Raw genomic sequence first — 15,931 nt, 5'->3', positions numbered from 1 at the left:
TATACAACTGAGAACCACACTATACACAAATACAATAGAACACAACAAAATATGCCTTACGACGACGATAGCCTTACCTTATCGTCAATGGTGATACAGGCCTTTGAATCCAAGTCTCTCGGAGGGCTGTACAGCCACTCAGATGAATCAAAATAACAAACATGGCAGGATCAAACAAACAGTGGGGGGGGGGGGGGGGGGTGGCAAGAAAACAATCAGAAGCTAGAAATGCAAACAGCGGTGGCAGAGTTGTAATCAGGAAAAGGGTATACAATGTACAGACTATGTCGATTGTAGATAATGCAACTTACGTGTGGATTTAGAGATATCACCAATGGAGGTTAACTGTGAGAAGGTGTTGTTCACAATTTATTTGCCATTATTCACGAATACAACAGAGGAGGGATAAAGCGGTAATTTCATACGACGACGATGATGGAGATCTTACCCAGGTGGAGTGGTCGGTCTGAACACTTCTTCGTTAATCCTTATTGGAGGGCGTTTCTTTACCTTGGCTGCAAAATGAGAGAAGAGAGGAGATAACAAAGATGGAGGTTAACAGAGCTAATTTCATGATACATTGCTGCAAAAAACTACGCACTACGTGAACTACGTGAAGGCATTGACTTTGCAATCAAGGAGCTCCAATCACTCAACGTGCAATTACAGCATCTACAATCTACACAATCATGCAGAAAAATAAAGAAGAAGAAGATGCAGAGACTTAAAATTAGCCATTCATCAGATAAGATGAAAAAGTAATTCAACAGGCTTGCGTTCTTACCTCCGCCACCGAGAGTGGACCGAGGTTATGTTTTCAGGCCTATTTGTCTGTCTGTTAGCACGATATCTCAAAAAATTATCGACGGATTCCGACAAATCTTGGAGGACATGTTCGGTGTGTGACAAGGACGAAGTGATTCGATTTTGGTGAAGATCCGGATCCGATAACTTTTTGAGCAATTCTTCACTATTGACAGATGGGGCCAAAAACGAAATATAGCACGATATTTGAAAAAGTTGTGGACGGATTCGGACGAATCTTGGTGGACAAGTTGGGTCGGTGACGAGAACAAGCTAGTTCGATTCTGGTTCATGTCCGGATGCAGATCCGGCCTATCATTGGGATACAAAAGGTGAACTGCTCAGTCTGATGCAGGTATGCGGTTTTAGCTCTTACATGAGCCTCGATCTTGTATACAAAAAAGATAGAAAAAAAGAAAAATCGAGTGTCGTTCTAGTTGATTCCTGCATTGTTTTTTCTCTGCTGATCTCGAAACAACCAAAACTTTCTTTCCACGCTTGTTAGCGTGCTCTTATCAGCTGTCAGTTGATCATATGACGGTACCAGCAAATGACATCTAACTAAAAATCAAATAAGATAAATTTCACGTCGACAGGTTTTCCCGGCTTTGCATAAAATCTCAAGTCCTATTGATACTTCAGGCGTGTAATTAATCAATCACTTCCAGTCTTTAGGTGGCACCAATGATGCCACCACACCCAGTATATGGGGGTACCAATGACGCCATTACACCCAGTATATGGGGGTACCAATGACGCCATTACACCCAGTATATGGGGGTACCAATGACGCCATTACACCCAGTATATGGGGTACCAATGATGCCACCACACCCAGTATATGGGGGTACCAATGACGCCATTACACCCAGTATATGGGGGTACCAATGACGCCATTACGCTCAGTCTTTAGGCGCATGGATGATGCAATCATGCCCAGTATATGGGGGTACCAATGGCACCATCATGCCCATTCTATGGGGTACCAATGACACCATCATGCCCAGTCTATGGGGTACCAATGACACCATCATGCCCAGTCTATGGGGTACCAATGACGCCATTACACCCAGTATATGGGGGTACCAATGACGCCATTACACCCAGTATATGGGGTACCAATGACGCCATTACGCTCAGTCTTTAGGCGCATGGATGATGCAATCATGCCCAGTATATGGGGGTACCAATGACACCATCATGCCCATTCTATGGGGTACCAATGACACCATCATGCCCAGTCTATGGGGTACCAATGACACCATCATGCCCAGTCTATGGGGTACCAATGACACCATCATGCCCAGTCCATGGGGTACCAACGGCACCATCATGCCCAGTCTATGGGGTACCAATGACACCATCATGCCCAGTCTATGGGGTACCAATGGCACCATCATGCCCAGTCTATGGGGTACCAATGACACCATCACGCCCAGTCTATGGGGTACCAATGACACCATCATGCCCAGTCTATGGGGTACCAATGACACCATCATGCCCAGTCTATGGGGTACCAATGACACCATCATGCCCAGTCTATGGGTTACCAATGGCACCATCATGCCCAGTCTATGGGGCACCAATGGCACCATCATGCCCAGTCTATGGGGTACCAATGACACCATCATGCCCATTCTATGGGGTACCAATGACACCATCATGCCTAGTCTTTATGTGGCATCTATGACTCAATCACATCCAGTCTATGGTGGCCATTGACGATGCCATCATGCCCAGTCTTTAGGGGCACAAATAATGTAATCACATCCAGTTTCTTCATCTGTGGGGCTCCGTGCAATTTGAAATACATACAAATCTAGAACGGCACTCAGCAGAGGGCATATCTCCACCTGGTTGGCCATATCACTCAATGGTGAAGAATCACTTTAAATATTCTACTAGCTGGATCCGGATCCGGATATTCACCAAAATTGTATCGATTCTTCCTCGTCACACACACAACCTGTCCAACAAGTTTCGTCCAAATCCGTCCACAACTTTTTGAGATATTTTGTTCACAAACAGACAAACAGACAGGGGTGAAAACATAACCTCCATCCACCTTTGGTGGTGGAGGAAACTAAATATCCACTTATAAGGAAAAGAAAACAGATATTTAGTCTCAGTGGCCAATTCAGCAATAACTGGCAACTTCCAAGTAGTACAGTAAACCTCTATTGTCTTTTCCACTTTATTTTTCATCAAAAGAGAAATAAAAAGAGACAAATGTTGGGATTAGACGAGAGCCGGGGTGTTATGATAGTCTGAGTTTGAAGAGTTGTGCAGTAGATTGCAGGACATTAACTCCATGACAGAAGAAGTATTGATGTGCCGAAGAATGGTAATGGCCATGCCATCGAGGAAGGGAGTGCTTCACATCACAGCGAATGCCATCCTTCGGACAATGGCATTAAGGCGGCTGTCCCAACTGCGATAACAAACGTTTTCCAAAAAGAGCGACACATTGTCTGCCAGCAACCTGGTCAAACAACCTGGTCAAACCTGGTCAAACCCCCCCCCCCCCCCCCCCCCTTCCCACGCCTCCTGCCCCCAAGCCCTCTCCCTCCCACACTTCTCCCTGCTCTCAAATGTTGTGGTTGTGTGCTTCCCCTTCTCTCCCCATCTTGTCTTCCGCTCCCTCTTTTTGTATATTTTGTTTGTCTGGTTGATTTGTTTGTGAAATAAATGTTAGCTCTTTCACGAGCCTCGATTCAGTATACAAAAAAAAACAAAAAAACTCCAGTCTCATCTTCAATCTCTGCAATAAAAGCAATGGCAAACCACCCAGTGCAATTCGCTGCCGAGGCACTGCTGTGGCAGAACCGATGCGTTGGAAACCTTTCAGGGACGCGAAGAACTCGCTATTCCTGCAGGATGTAAATGACCAGGGTGCCAGTCCAAAAATAATATTTTGGCCCAGTGAGTAAACACACCGTGCTTCACGATGCAGCGCTCCCCGCTGCCAGCGAATTTGTTGCATTCATTGTGATCTTAAGTTGAATTTGATTGACCTGGAAAAGGAATGGAGAACCATGGATACAGTTTTGGAAAGACTACAACACTAATGCAGCCGTGCCAAGTGCTATAATCTATTGTTTGCAAAGCTTTCAATGAAAGGAATAACACAAATAAACAACACAAAGAATATTACACTCAAAAGACAAAACGGTAAAATGTGATTATGAAACTGCAAGTTACGAGTTTATCCACAAATTTTCACTGAAGCATTGCTGAACATGAAGTTTACTTTCATCCAACACATAAAGATGACTGACGACGTGCATTTATGTCCGTGGCTTGTCCACAATATTTGAACTGCCCCTGATTCAAGCCTTCCTTTCCGAAGTTAATCTTATTACCAAACTCTTTTCCTATGTCCGAACTGAGGTTAAATCCACAATGTCCCAAATTTCCAAAGTTAGATAGAGCAGGGAAGCCTTGCGCAGCCAGTGAAGTGACCATGGTGGGGGTAGAGCCAGCGGGGGAGGGTGGCGAATGGGTGAGTTTGCAAAAAAACAAAAATTACCGGAACGAGTTTGTTTTTTATTCCGAGAAATGCCATTCCTTAGATGTACCAGTGATGACGTGGGTGCAGGAAGGGGGCAGAGACACATCATGGAGAGAGACGGGACACATATCCTATGAATGCTATGCCTATCGATAGCTATTCCACAGTTTGCAGATTAGTATGCCTGGAATGTCTCGCATCGCGCCAGGTTTTTTAGTCCTTGGAAATTTACCTAAAAAAAAAAAAATAGAATGGCACTTGGTAGAGTGCATACCTCTTCCAGGCTGAACAGTTTACATTTTCTATCCACTGATAGGCCAGATCTGGTTCGGACATGAGCCAAAATCTAATCGGCTTGTTGTTGTCGCCAAACCAACTCATCCACCAAGTTTTATCGTGAGTCGTCCAAAACTTTTTGAAATATCACGCTATATATTCTTTTTCGTCCCTCTCAATGGTGAAGATTCACTTAAAAAATTATCAGATCCACATCCGGATCTTCACCAAAATAGAATTATTTCCTGCTTGTGACATACCCAACCTCTTCATAAAATTGTCTGAATCCGTCCACAACTTTTTGAGATATTCTGTTAACAGACAGGCAAAGACAGACAGACAGGGGTGAAAACATAACCTCCGTCCACCTTCAGTGGTGGAGGTAACAACTGAGATTATAAAAGAAACAAGCTTTGCACGTATGGTTTGTATGGTCTCTGTCTGTCTGTCTTCGCGTTTTTTGCAAAGACCGCTAAGCCGCCTACCACCAAATTTGGCACACAGACCAAGCCTGACCGGGGGGCAACCACCCCCAAGAAGAAAAAGACAAACAAGAAGAAAAAGACATAAAATGTCATAGACCCTGCCATGGTTTTAGTAATCTGGCTGTTTGGAGTTAAATGCAGTCAGTCGGCCATCTTTGGTCGGATGACAAAACAAAATCTTCTGCATATGTATATGTATACTCATGTATTGTCTTTGTGCCAAGTTTGAAGAAAATCGGTCCATGCATGTCCGAGAAATGGATGGGGGCACGTTTAAGTAACAAAATGGCCACCAGTCGGCCATCTTGGATCTGATCTCGAAAATAAATTGCGTGCCATAATTGCCATGATCTCGAAAATAAATTGCGTGCCATAATCAAGCCATAATTCATTATTGGTGTGCCAGGTTTAAACAACATCGGCAAATGCATGCCCGAGAAATGGTTGAGGACGTGTTCAGCATCGGGTTTTTTATGCCTCCACCGATTAAGTTGCGGAGGCATTATGTTTTCAGGTTGTCCGTCCATCCATCCGTCCGTCCGTCGGTCCGTCCGTGATAGGTTTTCATTACTGCGACAACTTGAGCACGGCTAAAGGGATCTTAGTCAAACTTGGTGCAGGTATGTAAAATGAGGTAAAGATGAACTGATTCGATTTTGAGGTCACGAGGTCAAAAGCCAAAGGTCAGAGGTCATGTTAGGTTAAAAAAAATACTGTTACCGCGATAACCTGTGAACCAGAGATGGGATTCTGACCAAATTTGGTACACTTATGTAAAATGATGTAAAGATGAACTGATTAGATTTTGGGGTCAAAACTTCAAAGATCAAATCTGTATAATATTGTAATGATTAAGTGATTACATTTTGGGGTCAAAGGTCAAATCTGTAATGGGTCTATAACTTGAGAACAGCTGAAGTGATCCAATTCAAACCTGGTGCAGGTATGTATAATATTGTAAAGATTAAGCGATTACATTTTGGGGTCATCGGTCAAAGGTCAAATCTGTAATAGGTCTATAACATGAGAACGGCTGAAGTGATCCAATTCAAACCTGGCACAGGTATGTATAATATTGTAAAGATTCAGTGATTACATTTTGGGGTCATAGGTCAAAGGTCAAATCTGTAATAGGTCTATAACTTGAGAACGGCTGATGTGATCTAATTCAAACTTGGTACAGGTATGTATAATGATGTAAAGATGAACTGATTAGATTTTGAGGGGCCCGAGGTCAAAGGTCAGAGGTCATGTCAGGTAAAAATGTGATAACTTGGGCACAGATGAATGGATTTGAATCAAACTTGATACAAGTATTATAATGATGTAATAATGTGGGGGGCGGCATATCAGTCGACGTCGTGACGTCAAAAAGTGCCGCTCTAGTTTACAACTAAAATGGCCACCAGTCGGCCACCTTTGATTGCATCGTCAAACAAAGCAATGTGCATACACCATCATGTGTTGTCTTTCTGCTAAGTATGAACAAAATTGGTCCATACATCTCCGAGATATGGTAGTGGAAGCACAGACACACGGATGGACGAGACCAAATCCATAAGCCCCCATTTCAGACCAAGTAAAAAGGGGGCTAATAAACAATATGGTTTGTATAGTGGTGGTAATTATGATTATAAATAAACTATGTGGTTTGTATTGTGGTAGTAATTATGATTATAAATAAACGATGTGGTTTACATGGTGATAGTAATTATGATGACAAATAAACTGTGTGATTTACATGGTGATAGTAATTATGATTACAAATAAACTGTGTGATTTACATGGTGATAGTCATTATGATTATAAATAAACTATGTGTTTACATGCTGATAGTAATTATGATTACAAATAAACTGTGTGATTTACATGGTGATAGTAATTATGATTACAAATAAACTATGTGTTTACATGCTGATAGTAATTATGATTACAAATAAACTGTTTGATTTACATGGTGATAGTAATTATGATTATAAATAAACTATGTGTTTACATGCTGATAGTAATTATGATTACAAATAAACTGTGTGATTTACATGGTGATAGTAATTATGACAAGTCAGGAGACGATGATGGTTCACGAGCGAGCGGTATTCAATGACAAAGGACGGACTATCAAGTCGATCGTCACGATCGTCACGATCATCGATGATTGATGCATCACATCAGGACCATAATCAGTTATGAGGTTAGTTAGCTACACAACACCGAAAATTCGGTTCGATTTCGACAACTTTGAAAATTTGACCTTTGTGACCTTCAAAGGTCAATGGTCGAAGATTCTGAAATTTGTTGGAAAACTTGTATTTCATGATGTATGTGATAATATAAGATCATGTACTGTTACGGATTCGGCCCTTCCGTGGTGGTGGTTTTCATCCACGTGAAACATTTCTGGTTAGGTCTTATTATTCTTATCGGGGTTGAAAGGAAACAGCGATTATTGTTGTTTAAAGGAAATGGTTATTGTGATTAAAAGGTTAAGAGCGCTCATGGTAAAAATGAAACAGGAAATCGGATCGTGGACCGGAAGACGTCGAGCGAGGAAGAAGAGGTCGTGAGGCAAAGGTCGGGGAAGACGCGTGTCGAAGCTCTAACAGGCGTGGTCCAGCGAACGTCACGAGGGAACTTTGAGACCTTGAAAGGAAGTTCGTGCGATAGGTGTTATCGCCGGAGTATTGAGGAACCTGCATAGTCAGGTATCGGCATTGAGGTTCCGGAGAATCCTTGCCTAGAGGCTCCGGCTCGAGTGAGAGCCGTCCGCCATTTTGCCCCACGCGCTGCGTTCATCGGAAAAGGTTTTTGTCACGTTGGCTGGTCTTACCCTCCGGTGGTCTGCCGGGGAGGGCTGTGCACTAAAGCGGCGTTTGAAGATTACACGGCGGCTCGCTGATTGAACGGCAAACGTCTTTGGGGATTTTCCATTCTACCGCGAGTTTGCTGGGTGTTGGACCACGTAACTTCTGTGTCGCTTCCACCGCCTACGCCTCGATTGAACTTGATCGGACATTGTTCCAACGATCGCTGGAGCGAATCAACTTCACCTTGGAGAGTTATAGAGACATTGAGAAGTGCTCGGTTCCATTCCCTGGGAGGCCGTGAGTTTGAGTTAAGTTACCAGATGGGATGGTACCATCTTAAGATTGATTATATGGTTGATTGCTATCATTGTTGTATGGTTCTTCCTGTGTGCTTTTTAATAGATTATTTGGTTTGTGGATAATCATTGGTGTGGTTTCAATATTGATTTCGACACGGAATAATATATTTTTCTGCCGTGGCTCCTCTCGGGGTTCGGAGGTATACCAAGACTAGGAGGTCGGGGAGGAACACGTAACAGAAATTGGGGGCTCGTCTAATTGACTCGTGGGCTCGAAATTGGGTCTGCGTCCGGGATCTAAAATTCCCTAAATTTAGTCTGGGAAAGAATTCCCTAACATTCCCAGAATTCCCAAATTTGGAACTTTTTCCAACATTCCCAAATGTTTCAAAAAAAAATTTCCTTAAAATTTTTTTTCTTGTGTGAAGGTTAACAGGTGTTAACAATAGTCACCATGGAGTTTGATGCAGAGAAGTTTGCTGTGACTCCTAGTGAGGCACAGTTCAGAGCGTTATTAAAATCGGACCTCTTGGTATTGGCCAGACATTTTAGCTTGGAGGTTCGAACGAATATGAGGAAAGCAGAGATGCAGAGATTGGTGATATAATCTCTGGTGGGACAAGGAACATGGGAAGAGGGAGCCTTGGATTGGTTACCCGAGGAACAAGAAAATGTGGAGCTCCGGAAACTGGAGATGCAATTGCAGAGCCAGGAAAGGGAAAAAGCAGAGGAAAGGAGAGCTGCAAGAGAACTCGAAGTAAGAAAAGCAGAGGAAAGGAGAGTTGAACGAGACCTCCAGGAAAGGTTAGAAGATAAAAAAGCACCAGAAAGAGCAGAGGAAAGGAAAGCAGAAAAGGAAAGAGCAGCACAGGAACGAAAACTCGAAGAGAAAAGAGAAAAGGAAAAAGCATAGGAAAGGAGAGCTGCAAGAGAACTCGAAGAAAGAAAAGCAGAGGAAAGGAGAGTTGAAAGAGAACTCCAGGAAAGGTTAGAGGAGAGAAAAGCCGAAAGGGAGTTAAGGGACCGTGAAATGGCGCTTCAGCAGGAAATTAGATTCAAGGAGCTGGATGTAATGAAAGAACGGCGAGAGGTACCATCCATGCCGACTGGTTCGACACCTAGTCAGAACACCTGGGATGTTGGCAGACATGTGAGGCTGGTTCCACCCTTCAATGAAAAGAAGGTAGCCAATTTTTTTTCACACTTTGAGAAAGTGGCTCAACTGCTAAAATGGCCCGAGGAGTCCTGGACCATGTTAATGCAAAGTGTTCTGGTAGGTAAAGCTCAAACTATTTATTCGGCTTTACCGATTGACCAATGTGCAGATTATGAGATAGTGAAAAAAAACATTCTCAAAGCCTATGAATTGGTCCCGGAAGCTTGCCGGCAAAAATTCCGGAATGCCAGGAAGAGGGAGAGTGAGACCCATGTGGAGTTTGCCAGAATGAAAGAACCCATGTTTGATAGGTGGTGTGATTCAAAAGGGGTTGGGAAAGACTTCAAACTATTGCGGCAATTGATCCTGGTGGAGGAATTCCAACAGTGTGTCCACGAGGACATTAAAGTTCATCTGGAGGAAAGGAAAGTACCAAAGCTTTATGAGGCAGCAGCCATGGCTGATGACTTTGCCTTAACCCACAGGATGGGGTTCCACAAACCTAACTTCTCGCCTAGACCTAGCCAGGGGAGCTATGGTACATCAGGGGCGGAGAACGAAAATTCATGAGGGCGGCCTCAACATGAATATGAGGACGACTCTGATACCACGACTTCTAGAAATCCGAAGACAGCAGTTCCAAGGCAGACTTATCCTCCGGGGGGCTCGAGACAAACCACGAGGTTCTCCTCCTACTTGCCTACTTGCGCTTTTTGCCATAAACGTGGACACTTGATGTCCCACTGTTATGCTCTGGGAAAGGAAAATCAGGAGCGGAGTTCGACTAGTACAACTCCGAATGCAATGGCAAATGTGAGTAATCGCCCTCAAAAGGGTTACCAACCATTTATTTCAGAGGGGTTGGTGTCACTGGACGGAGACCCGACTACCGGAGACCTGTTAGGGTATTGAGGGACACAGAAGCACATCAATCTTTAATGCTTGAAGGCATCTTGCCATTGTCAGAGGAGACGGCAACTGGTGATAGTGTTCGTTTACAGGGGATTGGTGGCTGTGTTAGAGCTCCACTTCATGTCATCCATTTGGAGTCCGATTTGGTGTCAGGACTGGTCACCGTAGGTTTACAAGACACTCTTCCTGTAGAGGGAGTATCTGTTGTTATCGGGAATGATTTGGCCGGTGGTCAAGTTTATGGTAACCCGATGGTTGGTAAAAAGCCCAGCAGGGAAAATAACACCACACCAGTTAGGGATGGCGACAAATTTGACAAGTTATTTGTGGGTGGACTGAACTTCAAAACAAAGAAAGAAGTTCTGACCTCTGTTTTCAGCAAATATGGACTGCTTCTGGAAGTGCGGCTGGTAAAAGACAGGGAAATGCAAAAGTCAAGAGGGTTTGGCTTTGTCTCGTTTGAAAACACAAAGGACGCCAAAGAGACAGAGACGGTTTGGAATGGTAAGGATTTTTAGGGTCGGACCATAGCCGAAGAGAAGGCAGGCCGTAGGCATCGAGGGGGCGACAGAAGAGGAAAACGTGGCGGTAGTTTTGGTGGTGGCCGCAGTCGATATTACTACGGAGGCTCCCAGGGTTACGGCAGCTCCCGCAGGAATGATAATCAGGGTAGTGGCCGAGAGAGAGACCGCTATTTACGTGACTACAGTGACAAGCGGTCCACCCGTGATTATTACGAAAGTTAGAAAGAGTTGAAGCACTGAATGCTGCGGAGCAGCCGAGCAAAAAAAATTCCTACACGGATTAACCGTGAACGCCACGTTCCTAAAGGCATCTATATAGTGAACTTTCCTACACGGATTAACCGTGAACTCTACGTTCCTAAAGGCGTCCATGTAGTGAACTTTCCTGCATGGGCTAACCGTGAACTCCACGTTCCTAAAGGCGTCCATGTAGTGAATACTTCCAGGCCTCACCACCCCAACCACCATGGAACCTGGCTTTCAGCTCGGCCTCCCGGGAAAAGTGTTGTAGTTTTGCTTGACTTTGGATTTTGATTACTACCCCTTAACCTTCATTCAAAAGAAACGAAAAGTAAAATCAGAGGGGGATGAGATGAAGTTTGGCTTTGCAGGAGTCCAACTGAGAAATTGAACGTAAAGGGCAGGGACAATGTCGTGGCTGACGCTTTGTCCAGAGTCAGCTGACGCTGATGGTTAAACTGCCGAAATCTCGGCTCTCTGCTCACCTTCACTCTTTCATTCCTCTTTTCTCCCGCCTCTGGAACAAACTCCCTCACTCCCTTCAATCCCACTCCTCCCTCCAGGTCTTTAAAACAGCTGCTCACCACCATCTCTTATCTTCCCCCATCCAAAACCTTGATCTTTTCTACCCCCGCTAATTCACCCCAGATCCACCTTGTTTGAAATTCCAACTTCTTTCCTGGAAGTCCTGGCAGTGTCCATATGTTTTATACCTCTCCCACCGCCCCCTTCCCATGCCCCCCCCCCCCCCCCCCCCAAAGCCCTCGCCCTCTCTCAGATCTCTCGATGTCTCCATGTCTCTCGGTCCCTGCTCTCAAATGTTGTGTTTGTGTCCTTCCCCCTCTCTCCCCATCTTGTCTACCGCTCCCGATGTTATATGTTTTATGTGTCGGTTTGTCTTTCTGTGTGATTAATGTTCGCTCTTTCACGAGCCTCGATCTTGTATACAAAAAAAATAAAAATAAAAAAATAATTAACTTTGGAAATCTCTGTGGGTTGTTCGAAGTTTGTTGCTTTATTTTTGAGAAATCTTGATTATTGTTGTTCACGGGAATTGATGATTTGGGTTGTGAGTTTACGTTTGTTGGTTTCAAGAGTTTGCCTGCAAAGAAAGTTTTCGCGATGTTCAAACTTTCTTTCTTGAGGGGGGGTTGGGGGGGGGGGGTGTTATGGATTCGGCCCTTCCGTGGTGGTGATTTTCATCCACGTGAAACATTTCTGGTTAGGTATTATTATTCTTATCTGGGGTGGAAGGAAACGGCGATTATTGTTGTTTAAAGGAAATGGTTATTGTGATTAAAATGTTAAAAGCACTCATGGTAAAAATGAAACAGAAAATCGGATCGTGGACCGGAAGACGTCGAGTGAGGAAGAAGAGGTCGTGAGGCAAAGGTCAGGGAAGACGTGTGTCGAAGCTCTGTAACGGGCGTGGTCGAGCGAACGTCGCGAGGGAACTTTGAGACCTTGAAAGGAAGTTCGTGCGATAGGTGTTATCGCCGGAGTATTGAGGAACCTGCGTAGTCAGGTATCGGCATCGAGGTTCCGGAGAATCCTTGCCGAGAGGCTCCGGCTCGAGTGAGAGCCGTCAGCCATTTTGCCCCGCACACTTTGCCCCGCACACATTTTGTTCATCGGAAAAGGTTTTTGTCGCGTCGGCTGGTCTTACGGTCTTCACGGTTAATCCGGTGGTCTGCCGGGGAGGGCTGTGCACTAAAGCGGCGTTTGAAGATTACACGGCGGCTCACTGATTGAACGGCGAACGTGTATGTCGGCGCACGTCTTTGGGGATTTTCCATTCTACCGCGAGTTTGCTGGCTGTTGGACCACGTGACTTCTGTGTCGCTTCGACCGCCTACGCCTCGATTGAACTTGATCGGACATTGTTCCAACGATCGCTGGAGCGAATCAACTTCGCCTTGGAGAGTTATAGAGACATTGAGGAGTGCTCTGTTCCATTCCCTGGGAGGCCGTGAGTTTGAGTTAAGTTACTAGATGGGATGGTACCATCTTAAGATTGATTATATGGTTGATTGCTATCATTGTTGTATGGTTCTTCCTGTGTGCTTTTTAATAGATTATTTGGTTTGTGGATAATCATTGGTGTGGTTTCAATATTGATTTCGACACGGAATAATATATTTTTCTGCCGTGGCTCCTCTCGGGGTTCGGAGGTATACCAAGACCAGGAGGTCGGGGAGGAACACGTAACAGTACGACATTTCACCCTATCAGGAAGTGAACAATGTAATAAAACCATCAAAAATCGACTTTTCTAAATTTCGTGACCTTGTGACCAAGAGGTTGGCAAATCCAAGAGGTTGGCAAATACCGAAACCCCTGTTAGATTCCACCAAACCCCTCGGAGAAGATGTAGCTTGAGCTCGATTACCCCCTAAAAAGACATCTTTTTTTGGGCGTGGCTCCGCCCACGATGGGTGCAATACGCCCACTCTAGGCAGAACACAACTAGATCATGATATCACCCTCCCACCCAAGTTTCATCAAGATCGGATATCATCGGGTAGTTATGCTGCGGACAGACAGACACACACACAGAGACAGACGCACACACATGACGAATATAGTGGTCACTTGATAACTCGTGAACCAATTATAAATAAGCTATGTGATTTACATTGTGATAGTAATTATGATTATAAATAAAGTATGTGGTTTACATCGTGGTAGTAATTTTGATTATATAAATAAACTATGTGGTTTATATTGTGATAGTAATTATGATTATATCAATGAACTGTGTGGTTTACATTGTGACAGTAATTATAATTATAAATAAACTATGTGATTTACATTGTGATAGTAATTATGATTATAAATAAACTATGTGATTTACATTGTGATAGTAATTATGATTATAAATAAAGTATGTGGTTTACATCGTGGTAGTAATTTTGATTATATAAATAAACTATGTGGTTTATATTGTGATAGTAATTATGATTATATCAATGAACTGTGTGGTTTACATTGTGATAGTAATTATAATTATAAATAAACTATGTGGTTTACATCGTGGTAGTAATTATGATTATAAATTACTCCACGTTCAGTTTGCATGATGGTTGTACTTTGTAATGGAGGTTTTTTTTATCACAGCGAGAGCGGATTTTTTTGTCGGGTAACCCACGTGGTTTAACAGCTATGTCCAAGCAGCCCACCCGGTCCCGTTCACCACCACAACCCCTCCCACGTGGTGCCATAGGAGATACCCGGAAAGGTGGTGCAGAAGAGAAGGAAAGTTTGCTGCTAGGAAAAAAACGAAGCAGCTATTTATACCACATTGCACAGTGGGAACACACACATTCCCATAAACACACACATATACTGATATGCAAACAGAAAAACACGCACATGTACAGATATGCACACAAACATACATATACAAACACACACACATACTGAATACACACAAACAAACTGAATACACACACACACACACACACACACACACACACACACACACACACACACACACACACACACACATACTGAATACACACATACATACTGAATACACACGTACATACTGAATACACACACACATACTGAATACACACACACATACGTACTACTGAATACACACACACATACTGAATACACACACACACACACATACTGAATACACACACACACACATACTGAAAACACACAAACATACACATACAAACACACACAAATACTGAATACACACACACATACATATACAAACACACACACACATATTGAATACACACAAACATACTGAATACACACACACACACACGCACACATACTGAATACACACATACATACTGAATACACACATACATACTGAATACACACACACACACATACTACTGAATACACACACTCACACACATACATACTGAATACACACACACACATACTGAATACACACAAACATACTGAATACACACACACACATACTACTGAATACACACATACTGAATACACACACACACATACTGAATACACACACACATAGTGAATACACACACACACACATACTGAATAAATACACACACCTACTGATATACACACACACACATACTGAATACACACACACACATACTGAATACACACACACACATACTGAATACACACACACATACTGAATACACACACACACATACTGAATACACACACACATACTAATTACACACACACATACTGAATACACACACACACATACTCAACACACACACACATACTGAATACACACACACATACTCAATACACACACACATACTCAATACACACACACATACTGAATACACACACACATACTGAATACACACACACATACTGAATACACACACACACACATACTGAATACACACACACATACTGAATACACACACACATACTGAATACACACACACACATACTGAATACACACACACATACTGAATACACACACACATACTGAATACACACACACATACTGAATACACACACACACACATACTGTTTACACACACACATACTGAATACACACACACATACTGTTTACACACACACATACTGAATACACACACACATACTGAATACACACACACATACTGAATACACACACACATACTGAATACACACACACACATACTGAATACACACACACATACTGAATACACACACATACTGAATACACACACACACACACACATACTGATTACACACACACATACTGAATACACACACACATACTGCATACACACACACATACTAATTACACACACACATGCTGAATACACACACACACACATACTGCTTACACACACATACTGCTTACACACACATACTGCATACACACACACATACTGCATACACACTCACATACTGAATACACACACACATACTGAATACACACACACATACTGAATACACACACACATACTGAAT

At 43.2% G+C, this 15,931-nt stretch overlaps 1 protein-coding gene across 1 annotated transcript in view; it reads right to left on the bottom strand.

The window, feature by feature from the left end:
• LOC137427819 (dual specificity mitogen-activated protein kinase kinase 6) overlaps nt 1-15,931 on the bottom strand; it is an 80,620-nt gene that overhangs the window by 36,863 nt on the left and 27,826 nt on the right. Inside the window, 2 exon segments of the mRNA XM_078777755.1 lie at nt 78-126; nt 449-515. Coding sequence (XP_078633881.1) covers nt 78-126; nt 449-515 — 116 coding nt within the window.

Source organism: Myxine glutinosa, chromosome 5 (assembly GCF_964187855.1).
Source record: "Myxine glutinosa chromosome 5, kmMyxGlut1.1, whole genome shotgun sequence".
In the NCBI taxonomy this organism is placed as follows: domain Eukaryota; kingdom Metazoa; phylum Chordata; class Myxini; order Myxiniformes; family Myxinidae; genus Myxine; species Myxine glutinosa.
Note: the sequence above shows the minus strand (reverse complement) of the source record. Positions and strands in the feature narration are given on the sequence as shown.